Below are 18,527 nucleotides of genomic sequence, written 5' to 3'. Positions count from 1 at the left end.
AAAATACTGTTTTTAGTGGAAAGCAGTCTCCAAATATTAACAGTGATATCCAAGAAAATGTTGGAGCAATTTTTTTCAGAATGATGGTTTTGCATTTCAGACAATTGTCTTTTTTTTTCCAAATTAAACAAAAAATAGGACATAAAATATCTCATCATCTCAAATGTGTTTTATGGTGTGCTTACTGAGTACATGATACAATACTAAGAAACCTAGTTTTCAAGTCAAATCTTTGGTTGGTAAGATTTATCTCAATTATTACCTTCTTAAAGAAAGGACTTTCTTTTTTATTTAAAAAAATTATTTATTTATTTTAGAGAGTGAGAGAGAGAGAGGGGCACAGGGAGAGAGAGAGAATCCCTAAGCAGACTCCTAGCTGAGCGTGGAGCCCAACTCTGGGCTGGGGACCTGGATCCTGAGATCATGATCTGAGCCAATGCCAAGAGTCAGACACTCAACCAACTGAGTTACCCAGGAACCCTAAGAAAGACTTTCTTCTGTCCATCAGCCTAGTGGCCTGAGTGCCCAGGCACTGGGGATTTAGCAGAGGACAACACAGACAGTCCCTGCCCCGTGGTGTCTAGTGAGGGAGACAAACAACAGCAAACAGTGATATATAATAACAGTAATATGTTAGATGCTGAAGAGTGCTATGGCAAAAATTTGGATAGGGGAACGGAACAGAGACAAAACAGAGTAGGATCAGAAACCACAATTTTAAATCACATGGTCAGGGAAGAGTGCATGGAGAAGGTACTATTCAGGAAAATGGCACATGGATATCTAGGGAAGAGCCTGGGACATGCAAATCAAAGGCTCCCAGGCAGGAGCATGCAAAGTGTGTTTAGGAACAAGGAGACCAGTGTGACTGGAGGAGGGAGAGCAGTGCAGAGTGGGAGGAGGTGGGGGTGTGCAGACTGTGCGGTCACAGTGAGAACTGTGAATTTCACTCTGAAGCCACTATAAGGTTCTGAATAAAGAAGTGACCACATCTGATTTGCATTTTAACAGGCGCCCACTGGCTGCTGAGTTGGGGAGAGCCTACTGGGGTGGGGCATCACAGTCAGAGGCAGGGAGGGGAGTAAGAGGGTAGTATGGTGGTCCAGGGGGAGATGATGGCCCAGGGTGATAGTAATGGAGGTAGTGAGAAGTAGTCAGATTCAAGGTACATTTTGAAGACAGATGCATCAAGATTTTTGGCAATTTGATATGGATTTTGAGAGAAATACAAAAGTTGAGAACAACTTCTAAGTTTTGGTCCTGAACAACTGGAAGGATGAAGTTAACATGACTGGACTGGAGAAAATTAGAAGTAATAGACATCAAACGGAGGCTAAGTAAACAGGTGGATTTGTGAATCTGGAGTTTAGATGAGAAGTTCGGGCTGGAGAAGTAAAATGTAAGTTGACAGCATAAATTTGGCATTTAAAGCCACACAGCAGATGAGATAACAAAGCAAATGCGTCTAGAAACAGAGGAGAAAAGGTCTTCGATTAGATGTGAAATGTTAGGGGAGGTAAGGGAGATCCAGCAAAGACCAAGGAGGAGCTACCAGTGGAACTGGCAGTACATCTGGAGAGTCTAGTGTCCCGTCTCCCAGAGAAGAAACCTCCAAAGAAGACGTCAACAATTATAACATGTTAATGTGTCTTTTAATCACAGGTAGAATTTTAATTCCAATATTTGTCCTTATAGTTGATCAATTATAATATATAAAACTACAAACAAATATATGCAGTAACATTTCTAAAAATACATTTTAAGAAAGAAGTTACAGCTCATACGAAGAGATTACTCGTAGGACCACCATGTCTCTCAGAATACACATAACATGCAGATCCCTGTAATATATGGATGAAGAATTCAAATGCATCCTTATCCTCTTTAGAAGGTCATCATTAACACCCTTTTCCCCCCACAAGTTAGTGAGAGTGAGAGCTGCAGGTGGTGGCGGCTTGACCTTGCCCTGAGCAACGGTCCAATCAGCACACCATCTGTAGGAACACCTGGATTTAGACATGTCTGCCCTAGGAAACGGCTCCTCGCATTTCTTTATTATAGAAATAACAAGTGGTCACTTGAACCACGGCTCCCCGTAATATGCAAGTGGAGAATCGATAACCAGTTTAGTTAGACAAAAACTGCCTCCTTCTGAACAGTGCTGCCCTGGTTGTAAGTTTGGTGATGACCATCAGTTCTTTCCTAAGAGGCACTGACTGGCAGCCAGGAAGAATCTAGGCTTGTAAATGCTGGACCTGATTCATCTCTCTTTAAGGGTGTTGCCAAAACCCCAGAGAGAGGTTATGAGGGAACTTTCCGTCCTTGCTGCGATTCCTTGTGACCTTGCTCTCCCTGCTTCCTAAGAGCTTCCTAAGAGCTCTCCTAGACTCTTTTCTTTCCTGCTTCCTGTAGCTCTGGAAGCCCTGCAGACCTTTCCTTTCCCTGGCTCTGGGCCCATAGGTAGCTGGTCCCAGCCTTACAGCACCTAGCTTCCGAGCCTCTGCTGCAGCTCTGGCCCTGAGCCGACCTCTTCTGGACTGCCAACATTCACACTATGAGTTGCATCTGTAGCTCTCATCCTGTAGTTCTCGGGAGTATTTCTGTCTGAATTTCTCTGTGGTGATGGGGACTCTTATCTCCCTCAGACACCACTGTTTTCAAGGTGAATTCCTGTTACAGTGCCCCCGGCAGATTGACCAGCAGGTCAAATCTCCATGCATACAATGCCACCATGTCCCCATCTTTAATCACCACTTTTTAACATCCTTCCCCCACAGCAGTGAAGCTTGGAAAAGCTCTGTGTGAGCTCAAAAAGCTTGCTGTGGGGAACTGAGAGAGCCTTCACAAGAGGCTGCTTTAACATGGAAGAACTTAGGGAGAAGACATCAGTGGTTAAGTACCACTGGACAATGCATTTCACTTGGTAGCAATGGCTCAGGGCCCACAGGCTGTAGCTGACCTCTCAGGCCTATTCCCCTGTTCCCCCAGGCCCCCACCATTCTGTTCCTACTGTTAATAATGGCCACCTCCACCCTGTCTGTCCAGACCACCTTCTCTAATGGCCTTTTCTGTCCTTTGGATATCACCAGATGACTAGATAACCACTCTGACTTCATACAAAGGTGGTGATGGCTAATGGTTTCAACTCATAAACAGCTTGTTATTTAAACAAGGGTCTTCTAGAAGCCATTGTTCTAACTCAGAGGAGTCACTTGCGGAATTTGGATTGATGCAAAATTGGATCTTTCTTCATCCCCTGGGGAGAAGGTCTTGTGTCCAAGTGGATTACCACTTCTTATCTTATGATTCATATCAGCTCTCTCCACAAATCTCACTTCATCAGCAAGCCTTCCTTGTATGATGACCTCAACTCAACTCACTAACCCATTGTACTCCATTTCTCTGCATCACATTTACCACTATAAATTATACTCTGGTTTCTCTATATATTAACCTATATACTATTTTACATATTTAATGAGTTAGAGGTATATATTTAACATCTCTCTCCATTAGAAATATAAGCGCCATGAGAACATGGGACCTTGTTTGTAGTTTTCTGGCTATATCCCCAGTATTTAGAATAATATCTGCCATCTGGTCATTCAATAAGTATTTGCTACATGAATGAACAAATGAATGTAAGGAATGGACATTAATTCTCATTTACCATGAAAAATGACTATGGCAAATTCATCTGGTTCCTTCATTCCCTGACCATAACTGATGGCTTGGAATTGCTAATGGACCCCAGAGGATCTCTGAACTGTCCAAACAGGAAGAGGCAAAGCCTTCGAGTTAAGCCTTCCTTTGCTGTAAGATTCATCCCCTCCCGCTGCTGGAGCTCTAGCCCTTGGATCCTTTGATGTCTGATAGGTGTACAAACTGCTTGAAAGGTAGCCACGAACACCTGTAAGTCACTGCTGTTATCCTGATCTTGTTATCCTGAAAAAGAACAGAGGAAATCCAGTGTTGCTTTAACAAAGATTAGGGTGAAGGGAAATGATGGCATTCACAGAATTATTCCCCACTGAAAGGCTAAACCTTCAGAATAATATAAACCCACTGTACAATGCTGCATAAATGAATTCATCTATGATTCTATAATATGCATGTCTCTCCCTCCAAGCAAAATCCAATTAAAACCCTAACACTCTGATTAAAGATGATAATCCTTTTGAACTGTGAACTTGTGATAAGTATGTTCAGTTTGTACCCATTTTTAAAAGACAGTGCTACCTTTTGACATATGATTGCTTGCATGGCAGTAAGTGAAACCTAATATTTATCTAAGATTGAGTTCTGCTTAAATCCTCTTCTTTGTCTTTGTTTCTGTTATTTGCAGCACTTACTGTGGTTTTTTGTTTTGTTTTGGTTTGGTTTGGTTTTGGTTTTGGTTTTTGGTAAAAGAAGAATCCAGTGTTATTTATTTTGAAATAAAAGTTACCAGATACTCGTAACTTTGGGGATATAGTCAGTCTTTATGATATTACTGCATTACAATTCAATGAAAGGGAGCAGAATCTTGATTTTTAACTCAATTTTATATTCTTCTGCTGGTTCCAGCAGTGAAGGATAGTGGGCTCTGGGAACTGCATGGCGATCACTGGTAAAGAAGATATTACAACAAGTATTAAAGATTACATTCGATCTGAAGTTAGAGCATTTCTTAACTGCAAAATAGAAAAGAAAAAAAAATCAGGGTTTTTAAATATTATTACACAAGGGTAAGAAGAAACTAAATGCCACTCTCTTCACTCTCCCAAGAGACAAACTGTGGCTTGCAGAAGTTCAATAACTAACCCTCAAGTCCCCCAGTTAACACATAGTTGAGCTGGGACTGGAGCCCAACTCTGATTTGAGGCCTCTTTGCACCATGCCCTGCTGTGTCATCCCAGCAGCTCCCCATGGACACACAAGGTTCACAGTCTGTTCAGAAGAGCAACAACAATAAAAGTGCAGATTTCTTTTTTTTTTTTTCAAGATTTTTTAATTTATTTGACAGAGAGAGAGAGATCACAAGTAGGCAGAGAGGCAGGCAGAGAGGGAGGGACAAGCAGGCTCCCCTCTGAGCAGAGAGCATGATGTGGGGCTCGATCCCAGGACCCTGAGATCATGACCTGAGCCAAAGGCAGAGGCTTAACCCACTGAGTCACCCAGGTGTCCCCAGATTTCTTTATTTTAAAAAAGTTGTGAGCAGATAGTCATTCCACCTGAGCCAGCAAACCCTAAGGGCTCAGCATATACCAAGATGGTTAGAGTTGGAATCAAATAAAGCATTAATTTGACACTTATACAGTAGGATGTATCACCATTATTTTGCAAAGAAAATTAGTATATCTGGGAAATCAGGCATAAATGGTAGGTAATTCATTTATTACTTTTACAAAAACAAGACTTTAAAAAATTCTTTTTTCTTTGTTGGTTTTTATATATTTTTAATCAAGGTAAGCCTCTATAGTTTTATTTCATTTATTCTAGTTGTCCTCTCCTACCCTCTATCCAGCTCCTCCCTTCCACCCTACCAATACACTCACATATTAGAGGATCATTTAGGGCCACTGACTCAACCCTTTGTCTGGTTGGCATTGCTTGTGACCTTCTTGGCCCTCACTGTGACCCCAGTGAGGTTTCCTGGGTGCCCCTCCTGGAGTCTCCCACCCCCAGCACGTCAGGTTCCGTCCTCTGTAAATCCTGATGCACCTCCAGTTGGGGGTTCGGCATCCAGCAGATGCTCAAGGACTAAAGGCTGCAGCTGGACTTCTGGAGATGACAGCATGCCCCTCACACCAACAAGATAATGGGAAGTGCATAAGCTGAGAGTGTGGACCGGGGAGAGACCTCTGAGATCCAACTTGCCCCTCTCTCAAAGGGTGAAATGAGGCAACCTGCCAAGGAAACCCAGCTAGGCAGAGAAAGATAGATGGATGAGAACTGAGATTTCCTGTCTCCTGATCTCCACTCTCTCCAGTATTCCTTAGGTGTAAAAGAGTAACACATTTATCTACTGACAGATTACTTGTATTCTCTGTTTTTCTTTTTTTTTGAATGGGCATTGGCAGCAGCTTTCAATAAAGGAAGAAAGTTTAATATAATTTAAGCAAAGGTAAAGAGAATATATATATATATGTGAGTGGGGAGTTTTCAGTATGAAAGAGGCACCTGGGAGTATAGTACTAAAGCTAAATACTTAGATTAAGTTCTGAGTTTCCTGGAGGCCAAGTTGAAAATGGAAACACTTTGAGTTACATAACATTCATTATCTAATAAAAGAAAGCATTCGAGACTTCATCCAAATGTTCATCTGAATGTTAATATTGAGTGAAATTGTCACCTATATTATAATAGATAATGTCTTCAATAATTCTTTTATAAAAGATCTGGGGCAATTCTTGATAGAGTTCATGCTAAATCTTTGTTCTGTCTAAAATCAGCATTTCTTTGGGAACCTAAAGCACTGGGGTTCAGGTATGTAGTTGTATCTTGATTTGATTCAGGATGAAGTTTAAAGTTTTTAAAGCAATGGTTCTCAAATACTAATGTGAAAATAATTTACAGGTAAGGTTTTCTTTTCTATGTAGATTTACTGCCCTCCCTCACTCTCATCCCTCATTCCGTATGTCCAGGATAGAGCCTAAGAATCGGCATTATTAGCAAGCCCTGGGGACGACTCAGTGACTCAGTTGGTTAAGCCTCTGACTCTTGGTTTTGGCTCAGGTCATGATCCCAGGGTTGTGAGACTGAGCCCTACATGCGGCTCTGCAATCAGCTTGAAGTCTGCTTGAGATTCTCTGCCTCTCTCTCTCCCTCTGCCCCAACTCCCGCTCTCTCGCTCTCTCTCTCTCTCTCTCTCTCTCATATAAACAAAATCTTAAACACGTACAATACAAGCTCCGGTTCTGATCCAGGGGACCAGTGGGACATATTCAAAGAAATACCAGTCTAGAAGAACAAATTATTCCTATGCTCCTTAGCTTAGGATCCACCCCTTTGAACATAAATTTTCTCCACTTGGTTTTGACTAGCAGCCAATAGCCTGAAATGGAAGATTCAGGGAAGACAGAGGATATGCATAGGCTCTGGGTTGTTGAGATTTCTATGTTTTATATTCCACACATATACCCAGTGAAGATGAGGAGTGTAGGGGACCATGAAAAAAGCTGGGGATAAGTGGAAGAGGAGCAGTCATAGGGGCCATCCTGGAAACACCAAAGCTAACCTTTGCTGCTTCACCATTTTCTTAAGCCCAGCCTTATTTGGGTTCTGCAGTGCACAGGGCAATTTGTGCCTTGCCTTCCTGTCTTTGCCTACAGTTTATGCAAATACCTTGCTGGGAGTCCATCTGAATCAGAGAGGGAGGGCTGAAGTGGGGGGGTCCATCGAGATCTGTGGATTCCTAAGGTTTGCATGGTGGATTTCAGGGGCCCTGAATTCTCTGAAATGATACATGAATATTTTGTGTGTATGTGTATTTCTGTGAGACGAGGTTCCAGCGACAAATTTCATCAGATGCTCAAAGGGACAATAAATGATCCCAAAGAATGCAGAACCACTAGGAATTCCTGGTGGGTCTGAGATACATCAAGCTCCCTGTTCATGTTGGTGTGTTCCATCCCATGGCAGCCTAAGGTCAGTTAGTTGACAACTTCCTTGGTGACAGCTAGATCACTAAGTATCTCTCCATAGGAGCCACTCTCCCTGCCCAATCTGAGGATTATGGTAGCAAAGCTGTCAGGCTTAATTTTGACAAATTGTTTTGGGTAATTAGTCCCTTTTAATTGCTCATGGAAATAGTAATTTTAGGCGACAAGATTATTATATGCTACTTGTTAATGGGTCCTCCAGGGTCGAGAAAACACCGATGGGGTTGCTATGACCTGTTCTTTTCCATCTTTGGCATTCCCCTTGAAATCACCAGAAAAGACATTTAGTTAAGCCAGCTTCCACTCTGTGAAAAGTACAGAGCACGAGTTTCCTTTTATCCTTTTGCCAGGTGAAGGATTAGAGAAGGACTTTCAGCTTTTCCCTGCTACTGCCAACCCAAGTCAGGCTTCACAGACTTGCTGATCATTAACTCAAAGAACTGAGGAAGTTTCTAGCCTGTCCCTTTGCTTATTTACCTGTTCAACCAAGTTGCTTTACAAGTGAGTGAGTTTTGAATACACAGGGTCCTAGGTGATAAAATATTTGACTCAGTTCAAGTTGAATATTTTCATTGCTTTTCACTTCACTGAACAGGAGAATCAGGTTGACCAGGAGTTCAGGGCAGGTCCGGGTAATGGTTCACCATGTGCCTGCTCAGGGGAGCAGTAGATGGAAGGCAGAGAACTCTTCTCAGCTCTTCAGGAGGCTGGGAATTGACTGGCTATTTACTAACTGTGTCATTCCGGGCCATTTTTTGACCTCCTTAAGCCCTCATTTCATCATCTGTCAAAGGGGATAAAAATAATAGCTAGCTCATAGTATGGCTGTAAGGACTCAATGATATTGTAAATAGTCGGCATATGACAAGAACTGAACCGAACAAAAAGGATAGCATCTCATATCATTACAGTCCATTTTTCCTTCCCAAATTAAGGTCTTATTAAGCAGTCTGAATTAGTGTGGAGGTCAAAAAAATAAATATCACATCCACACCCAACTTGATCTCCATGCCTTAGAAGCTTGTTAATGTAAGCACATCTAATCCTATGTATACCAAAATGTATAACTATCTAAAATGTTGCAGATGAGGGGCACCTGACTGGCTTATTCAATGAGCATGTGACTTTTGATCTTGGGGTCGTGAGTTTAAGCCACACATTGGTTGTAGAGCTTACTTTAAAAAAATAAATAAATAAAATAAAATGGTACAGCTGAAGATAGAAATTACTACATTGCTATCTATTTGAAGTAGTTAACATTGATTTCAGCTGTGTAACCATGGTCCTTGAAATCAAAGATTTCATGTGAAATGGACAATAAAGAATTTGTAGGGGACCCAGTTTTTCTCTCTGGTTCTTCTTGGTGGAAGAAACCAAAGACACTACCTTCATGTACCTTCATCGTGACTTTTCATAACTGAGAGATTTCTTTTGTTTTGTAATTTTTTTTTTTTTAAGAAAAAGATGTTTGTACTTCTCCCTTGGTTTCATATCTATCTTAAAATTTTTATTCCTATTCTTTAGAAACTAAATTCTAAAAAAATTTGCTCCCTCATGGTGCTGGCTCTTAGGTTTATGCATTTCATTTCATATTTTCCTTCTCAAATTTCACAAGGGTCAGGGATCACATTTATTGGTATTTCCTGAGGTTTGCTTTCATATCTCTTCTCTATTTACTTTACTCTTCAGCAGGGGCTGAAGCAGGCAAACTCAAACATCGCACCACAGAGTAAAATGTCATCTCAGGAGTAATAGCTCGTTCTCCGGTAATACCCTCAAGCAAGAAGATCCTTCTTTAAGAATTGGCAATAGGATAGAAAGCTGGGAGCTTTGTGTGTCTAGGATGGCAAAGATCTCTCTGTATTCTTGTGCTGAACACAAAGCTTTCCTGAGCCTTAAAAAGGAGAGTGCTTAAGATTATCCCAGTTAACTAACTTAGATGGAGTGTCTGATGGAGTCCACAGAAATATGAACTATATGAAAAGCTAGAGGGTTCAGGAAGTTGCATCTATGTAATGGGAGATAATACAAAGTACATATGCTAGAGAGATCGGGATATTTGTCTGGTTTCTGCACAAAGATAAACCCATTTGTTCAGTAATGATGTCACCTGCTTTTCTAGCTCCTGCGCTCCATGTGACGCATCTTGTCGGACTTAAATGTGACCAGATCAGCTTACCCCATGAGCAACAGCCTCAGCCCCTAATCTCCAACTTCATCAAACAGCAGCTTGGATTTCACAACCAGGTGTCATAACTGTGTAGCCCAATCCTTCCCTGCAAGTTTGCAGTTTGAATTGTAGTGCTGAAGTCATATATTATTTGTGATGTTTTTATGTAGTTCTTATCCATGTGCTACAAGCATTACAGAGTGGTTTTATAAAACCCCTTTCTCTTGAAAAATGAATTTATTGTAAAGGAATTTAATGCTTAATATTAAATTAAAATTTCATCTTAGAATAACTAAGTTAGTCTAATAATTAAAAATTTAAAACTCCTGGATTGTAACATTTGGAGTTTCATATGTAGCATTAATTAAGCTCACATCAAAATAGATTAGCCACTTGTAGATACAGTTTCCAGACACTCTGTTTCTGAAACCAGTCCAGAAATGTTGGAACATTGTCAGGTACTTACTAGGTGTTGGACAAGTGACAGAAATTGATGACGCACATTTAGAATAGCTACACAAAGAAAGTGCTTGTGTGATGTAGGTCTATATGAGAAAGTCACCCTTCAGGAAATTTGACCACTCTTCTTTTCTACCCGCTGTGTGATTTCAGTGCAACATGGACTAGGATTAGAGGCTTATGTTTGCCTATATTTCTGATTTTATCATGGAGTATAATAATTCTAGGCCATATATTTATATTCAGATGAAAACCCTAGGTACAACAAAGAATAATCCTGATTTTTTTCATAACTCACAAATGACTAAATTGCCTTCTAGCAGTTTTCTTGTCTTTTGAGGAAATGTTTCAAAGAAGCCATATTTAAAAATCTCATTTCAGTATTAACCAAATAGGGTGAGGAATTAATAACAACTGAGTTTAGACGAGTTCAGGATGAGAAAGTTGTGCTTTCATGTGACTGTGCTTCATGGGAGCTGCTGCCCCCTGGAGGGGTTTCTGAAACCCGAGCAGTTGGGAAGTGTGGATGGGGGAATGGGTGCAGGATGGCTGACCCACTTGTATAGTGTGTAGTGTTGTGGACAGATATTTATACGGCCATGACTCAAATAAAGCTTAACACCAACCATAATAAAAATTATCTGCCACGTGAGTGACAGAGTGGAGGCACAGGGCGGGGTTCCCTGTTGGTGGTCAACATGGTCTGGGCTGCTGGAGTCTGCAGGAGCCTGCTCCTGCTCAGAAAAGGATTTTCTCTTTTAGTCGGTGACAATAAACAACCCTCCTGAGAGGTGTATCAATTTGAGGACTTCTTTTGGCAATAGAGATGTTTGGAGTGCGATTTCTAGGGTGCCCCAAAAATAGATCATCAGGTAGAAAGATCAGAGCTGAGAGTAACGTAGAATAACACCACAGCCCCTAGTGAGGTTTTCCCGTTGCTTCGTATCTTTGTAGACCACATGGAATATTTCATAGTGCAATCCATTAGCCTTCAGGTTGAATTTTTACCTGTCAGGTCATGGAAAAGCTCCTTTATTTTCCTTTTTATTGGGAGAAGAGGAAGTTATGAAAGAGAGAGAAGAATTACAGTTACTCATCATCTCAGCTCCTGACTAGGAGTGTGTGTGTGTGCATGTGTGTGTGTGTGCGTGTGTGTGTGCCCCTGCCTACATAAGTACATAAGTTTGTGTATGAATGTGTGTTTTCCCCACTAGTTATTTCCCATCTCAGGAAATGGTATCAGCAGAACAAGCCAGGGACCTGGGTGACCTCTTCAATGATTCCCAGTCAATTGCCCAATCCTATTAATTGATTCTCCTAAATATTTCTCCAATATGTCCACCACCTTCCTGGTCCTCAACCCAGAGTCTTCCCAGCCAGCCTTGCCCACAGCTTCCCACAGTGCCTCTACAGCCTCCTCAAAGTACTCACCACAGCTTGCAATTATGTTGTGATTTGGGTCATTATTTAATGAATGTCTACTGCCTAGACTATAAGGTTTGCGAGGGCAAAGTCTGTACCTGTTTTATTTACTGATGTAACCGAAGAACCTAAAACAGAGCCTGTCACATACTAAGTGCTCAATAAATATTTATTAAATGAAGAATGAATCCTCTTGTTAGCATTTCCTGTATAAACTCTCACAAAATGCCCCAAATCTTTGCAAGACTCATCCTTCCTTTAGTCAGTCCCTTGTCAGCATGGCTCCCCCGACTGCCCTTCCCATCTTACTTTTTGGATGAGGAAGAGCCTCTGTACATTAGTGTAGAGTTGTGGCAATGTCTAGAACCTGGATTTCTCCTAGAGCATATGGCTTTCCCCGCTTCACAACCAAACCCAGATATTACCCACCTTCAGGAAGGTCTCTACGCTTAATTCCCCCTCACCCCATCATGACTTCTCTTCTTGTTCCTTTCGAACTAGGGTTACCCTAGGAGATACCAATTTGTTTTCAGTCCGATATTGTGTTGAGAACATTCATCCTTTTTCATGAACTTGGCTTATGACTGCCCAGCTTGCCCTCATTTGAAGGGCCCGTGTCTCCCTTCTACCCTAAGACTGCCATGGAGTAGCTCCCTGTAGGTATTTTCTGTCTGCTCACCTGTGCCTGCCTTTCACTTTACTGCTAATTTCATCTTCTCCACTCACTCATTTCATCTTGCCTTCCTTGAACACTCTTCAAGAAACAGATAGGCTTGCAAAAACTCTCTTCTGGTTATTCTATGTATAGGGGTTTCTGTGCATTTTTTGATATGTTTGTTCCTTTGTTCGTTCATTCATTATAAATACATATCCCTCCTTCTTCCCTAAAATAATTAGAAACAGTTTATAAGAATAATAAAAGCACATCCAGATAGTATAAATTAGAATAAATGAGGAAGGAAAGGGAACCGTGAAGGGAAGGGGCTTCACTGGCACAGAGCCTGGAGCTGATACTGAGATGCATAGACACGTTCCATACAGTCTAGTCATTGGCAGATGGCAGGCCATAAATTGGCTTTGGTCTGGCTAGCATTGCTTCATAAAGAGAAAATTTTACAATGTCTCTAAGATAAAATGTGAACTAATAATTAGGAGAAGAACAACTAGTCCTGATTCTAAGAGGTCACAGTGTAGTGCAGTGAGAAGCGTGGGCCCTGGAGCAGATGGCCCAGGTGTGGGAGGTGGGGTGAGTGGTGGTCAACGCATCTACTCCAAGTGATTCTCAACACTAGGGAAGATTACGATCACCAGGGAAGCCTTTAAGAAGCACCATTTGGAGCCCTTCCTCAGGCCAACTAAATAAGAATCTCTGGGAATGGGACAGGGAAGCCCTATTTTAAAAAACCTCCCCTGGTGATTTGCTGCCAGGGTCAAAAGCCAATGAATTAGAATGGGTAGCCTGTGAATAGGGCAGGGTATTCCTCTAAGTGGACTTCTACAAGTCTTTATTTTTTTTAAGATTTTATTTATTTGACAGAGATCACAAGTAGGCAGAGAGGCAGGCAGAGAGAGAGGGGGAAGCAGGCTCCCCGCCGAGCAGAGAGCCTGATGCAGAGCTTGATCCCAGGATCCTGAGATCATGACCTCAGCTGAAGGCAGAGGCCCAACCCACTGAGCCACCCAGGCACCCCACCTTCTACAAGTCTTTAGATGGAGTGTCCCCTGGAGTAGTTATATAAAGATCAAGCTCTTTCACTTGACTCTTATTTCTCATTGTGTGTATATATACACACTCACATATATATTTAACTGAGATATAATTGACAAATAAAATTGTATATATTTAAAGCGTACAATGTGATAATTTGATGTACATATACATCGTGAAATGATTACCACAATCAAGTGAACTGACACCACCCACTACCTCACATAGTTACAATAGTCAAGATAGGGAAAAGACACTAAGTGTTGATCAATGAATGAATAAAGAGAATGTGGCATATGCATACAATAGACTATTATTCAGTCATAAAAAGGAGGAAATCCTGCCACTTGTGACAGCAGGGATGAAATTGAAGGGCATTATGCTAAGTAAAATAAACCAAAGAAAGACCAATACTGCATAGTAATACTTACATGTGAAATAGTTAAATGGAAAAAAAAAAGTCAAACTCCTGGACACAGAATAGAATAGCAATTACTAGTATCTGGGGGTCAAGGAACTAGGGAGTTGCTGGTGAAATTGGTTAAAGGTTACAAGCTTTTAGTTACAAGAGGAATACATTCTGAGATCACAGCATGGTGATTATACTCAATGCTATATTGTATACTTAAGGTTTACTCTTCTGGTAAATTTTAAGTGTCCTTACTGCAGAATAAATCTTTTTTAAAAAGGAATTTTTTATCCCCTCCAAAATGTATATGTTGAACTTCTGATCCCAGTGTGGCTATATCTGGAGATGGGATCTGTAAGAAATTATTAAGGTAAAGGAGATCATGGGGTAAGGCCCTGACTGGATGGGATTAGGGTACTTATAAGAAGGGACATCAAAGAGCTCACTCTGTCTGGCTATCTTCTCACTAGATATGGAATAGGGTAGAATTTTGATCTGGGACCTCTAGCCTCCAGAATTGGGAGAAAGAAATTTTCTGTTGCTTAAGCCACTTAATATTTAGTCAGCTTGAGCTGATTAAGACATATAGTTTGTATGTATATAATAATATATATATGTATGTATATACGTAATGAATTTACATGTATAACTCATTCACTCTTGCAATGTACCAAGCACAGTGCTAGTGTGTGTGTGTGTGTAGTAGTATATAATGATATACATACAAAAATAAACAAAACCAACAAACAAAGCCACCATAATTAGGATAGATAGACAGATAAAAGTTAATATATAGCTAACTGCCTGTCAACTTAATTTTGCCCAAATTATATTCTTAACCAACCTTTCAGAGTAATATGTGTATATTATTCAGTGTAATTTGCTGTGTAAACTCATGAACAACCATGACCAGCTCTTTAGTCCCACATTTCACTTCTAAGCACCAACAAACTAAGTAACTGACACACTTAACAGTTGCTTAGTCAAACTGAATCTTTGGTCCAAAATACACCAAAAAACTTCTCCTGGCTTATTTGTATCTATTGGTAGAATGTTATTTTGTGCTTTGTACCTTGTAGATCCTTAAGAAGTGCTATAAACCATAAAGCTCAGGAATATAACAAAGTCAGTTTGAATTTTTATTTCCATCACTTAAAAATATCGCTCTTAACATTTGGGACTCATTTTGGAGACTGTTGATAAAATCTATGGGCCCGCTCTGCAGGAAGAGACACAGTCACACATATATCCCCAAATCTGCATAAAACTTCATGGGTCCAGACACCAGCCTCAGGCCTCAGGATAACTTGTGTCCCCTACCTACCAATGTCCAGACTTCCTACTGGTGGGCCTTGCCATATTGCTGTCCTCTCCAGGTTCTGGTAATTTCTCTCCCTACCCCCTCAGATCAGGGCTGGTAACAGCTGTTCCCAGCTGCACCATGCTTTGTTGTTTGCTCCATCCTGACCCCTCCCCCTTTGTAAACAGTCTTTTCAGTAACTCTCTCAGTACCTCAGTTTAATTGTACCATCTGATTCCTGCTGTGACCTGGTAATACAGCCTCCAAATTACATCTGGGGACCCAAAACCGTTTTGAAAAGCACTGACTTAAGAAACTCCATTCCATGTGAAGATCTTTCGATTACATTTTTTTTTAAAGATTTTATTTATTCATTTGACAGAGAGAGATCACAAGTAAGCAGAGAGGCAGGCAGAGAGAGAGGAAGGGAAACAGGCTCCCTGCTGAGCAGAGAGCCCGATGCGGGACTCGATTCCAGGACCCTGAGATCATGACCTGAGCCGAAGGCAGCAGCCTAACCCACTGAGCCACCCAGGCGCCCTCGATTACAATTTTTTTACTGCAAAACAGAAGTTAGTATTTTTCTTTTAACTGGTAGAATACTTTCAAAAAGATAATCTTCTAATACAAGAATGTTTATTTTTACACATAAAAGTTCTCATGGAATTCTCCAGGGCTTGAAGCTTGAGAAACATGGTGCTTGACTTATTTTCCTAGAGGACTGCTGGGCATCACGTGGTTGAAAGAATTGAAAGCTTGAGTAAAAGACAGATAAATGGCCTCTGTTGCTTGCCTCCAAGCTACATGTCCCGTCATCCTGTCATGGAAGGAAATTAAAATTGTCTGACACATACTGAGTTTCATAAAGCCACACTGTTCCTCTACAGGATCCTGGGCGCCTGGAGAAGTCAATACCACAAGTAGGTTTTTTGAGGATTTGATCTATAATCTTCATTTCGGAATTAAAGCTAAGTAAATTAATATTTAGTTATTGGGGTCTCTCTTTGTCCCTTTTTTAAAAAGATTTTATTTATTTATTTGACAGACAGATCACAAGCAGGCAGAGAGGCAGGCAGAGAGAGAGGAGGAAGCAGGCTCTCTGCTGAGCAGAGGGCCTGATGCTGGTCTTGATCCCAGAACCCTGGGATCATGACCTGAGCCGGAGGCAGAGGCTTAACCCACTGAGCCACCCAGGTGCCCCTCTCTTTGTCCCTTTTAAAAAATAAATGAACTCTATAATTTTTCTTTCCTCAGTCCTTCAGGATTTCTGTCTTCAAAGAATCCTAAAACAATAGCCAGTGGCTCTGCCATCCAGTGTCTCCTAAAATGAATAACTGAAAGACTTGTAATTTGCAACCTGCTTCATTATTAAATCCTGAACTGTTTCCCCATTTCTAATTTGCTTTTTTACTCCCCCCAAATAGGTATCACTCAATTCAAAATTGGTATCTATAATTTGTTTTTCTAAACACTGAGCATGACAATTTTCACAAGAGAACAAAACCCATCATTAAACCACTTCTTTCCCCTGAAACTTTAAACTTGATTTAAATATTGTAAATATTAAGTAATTTAAAAATCATCAAGCAAAGGACCTAGAACCAATATTATATTTTATAGATGATTAATCAAGAATTAGCTACAAAAGGCAGTAATTTAAGATTGTGTTTATTTTTTCTAAATTTCTAAAATTTCTTAGAAAAGCTGTTTCTCTCTACAGCAGCTTAATCATTATCATCATGAAACACTGGACATTTGGAGTTACAGAAATCATTGGAGTAAAGTGATTTTGCTCCATGCCCTATTAGAATAAGAAGAATGAATTATTTAAGATCTAGGTTCTTCTTTTCATTTTCATATCACATTATTTTTCATCTGAGTTTAAGGTCCTTTGCATTTACATGTCCTCACAACATTGCAACAAACAAAAACTAAGAGGCAAACAAAATGTTATCAATGTTCTACTTATTCTGGGTAAATACTCAGCAATGGAAACCAATCCACTACTCAGATACATTTCCCACACTTCATTGTCCTGCCTTCCTCTTTCTTCCACAGTGACTCAAAAGATATCTCCTGTTATACAGCTGGTTCAATGATTGATTTAAGATTGCAATACCACAGATCTGCACTAAGTCAACAAGCAAATGGTAGAAGAACCTACTTCATGTAAGTCAGAGTAATAGGTGTTGTGGGAAAGCAAGACACAGTAACTTCCTTCAACAATGTGTAGCTTGTTAAGTTTGAGGCACTAAGACAAATGTGTCATAATTTAAAAGATAATCTGATAGACTCCAAAAGAAAGGTAGAAATAAAAACATTTGGGGGAGTCCACAGAGAGAATGATCATATGAAGCTAGGATTTGAAGCTAGGATTTCTTAGACAAGGTGTATATTTGAGACAAGCTTTATTTAAGGGCTGTAATTTTGAAAGACACTTGGGGGAAGGCATTTTCATTGAAAACAAAAAGACAAAGAAGGAAAATAGGACATCACTATTCTAGTCATGTCCTGTTTGGCTGAATCTGGAAAGATAAAATGGGGTTCTATTCTGTGGGACCCTACAAATCAGGTTAAGGAGATGGGGTCTTGATAGGCAAAGGGAAGTGGCTGAAAGGCACAGAGCAGAACCAATGAGGAGTCTGTTAGAGGTGAGTGGGAGGAGGGGAAGTAAGGTAGAGATAAGTACCAGTAACAAGAAACTTTGTCCAGGTGTGGATGACCAAGACTTGACCGCGACCTTCCACAATATCCCAAGGTTGCGGGGAGGGCAGAGATGGATTAAAGACAAGCTGTGGCGGCCAAAGACATCATTTTCTTGTTAGACTAGTCAGCTCCCCTACTTGTGAAGGTCAGTGCCCTCACATTTTCACCTAATAAGTTAAGCAGCTTACATATTTCAGAATAGAAATTCCCTTTCACGTGAAGATGATGTGTTTCCCAAGTATTTCTTTTGCTAAAAGGCAAAGGAGAATTCGAGCAAAAGTGTATAAAATTCAATATATTGAAAAAAAAAGGGTCAGTGAAATTCTGACATATAGGATAACATGGATAAACCTTGAAAACGTCATGCTAAGTGGAATAAGACAGATACAAAAAGAGAAATACTGCATAATTCTTCTTATCTGAGATACCTAGAGTAGTCAAATTAATAGAGAAAGAAAGTAGATGAGTTGTTACCAGGAGCTGAGGGAAAGAAGACAAAGGGGTTATTGTTTAATAAGTACAGTTTCCGTTTGAGAATGATGATAAAGTTCTGGAGATGGACAATGGTGATGGCTGCACAATAATGTGAATGTATGTAATGCGACCAAATTAGATACTCAAGAAAAGTTACAATGGTAAATGTTATGGCATGCATATTTTCTACAGTTTTTTAAAAGCAAGGGCTCAGTGAGGTCTATATTGTGGTTTTT

The 18,527-nt window shown here is 40.4% G+C and overlaps 1 protein-coding gene across 3 annotated transcripts in view; it reads left to right on the top strand.

Annotated features, from left to right (window-relative positions):
- The window catches only part of UPP2 (uridine phosphorylase 2), a 33,043-nt gene extending 23,059 nt beyond the window's left edge, over nucleotides 1-9,984 (top strand). For all 3 annotated transcript variants that reach the window (XR_014300684.1, XM_082691414.1, XM_082691413.1), the window contains exon 3: nucleotides 9,766-9,984. Coding sequence is in view for 2 of the 3 variants with exons in the window: in XM_082691414.1 (XP_082547540.1) it covers nucleotides 9,766-9,899 (134 nt within the window). In the remaining variant the exon portion in view is untranslated. The remainder of the gene's footprint in view (nucleotides 1-9,765) is intronic.
- The last annotated feature ends 8,543 nt before the right edge of the window (nucleotides 9,985-18,527 follow it).

The sequence above is a fragment of the Mustela nivalis genome (assembly GCF_964662115.1).
Source record: "Mustela nivalis genome assembly, chromosome: 11".
In the NCBI taxonomy this organism is placed as follows: domain Eukaryota; kingdom Metazoa; phylum Chordata; class Mammalia; order Carnivora; family Mustelidae; genus Mustela; species Mustela nivalis.
This window is presented reverse-complemented; position numbering and strand designations above follow the sequence as displayed.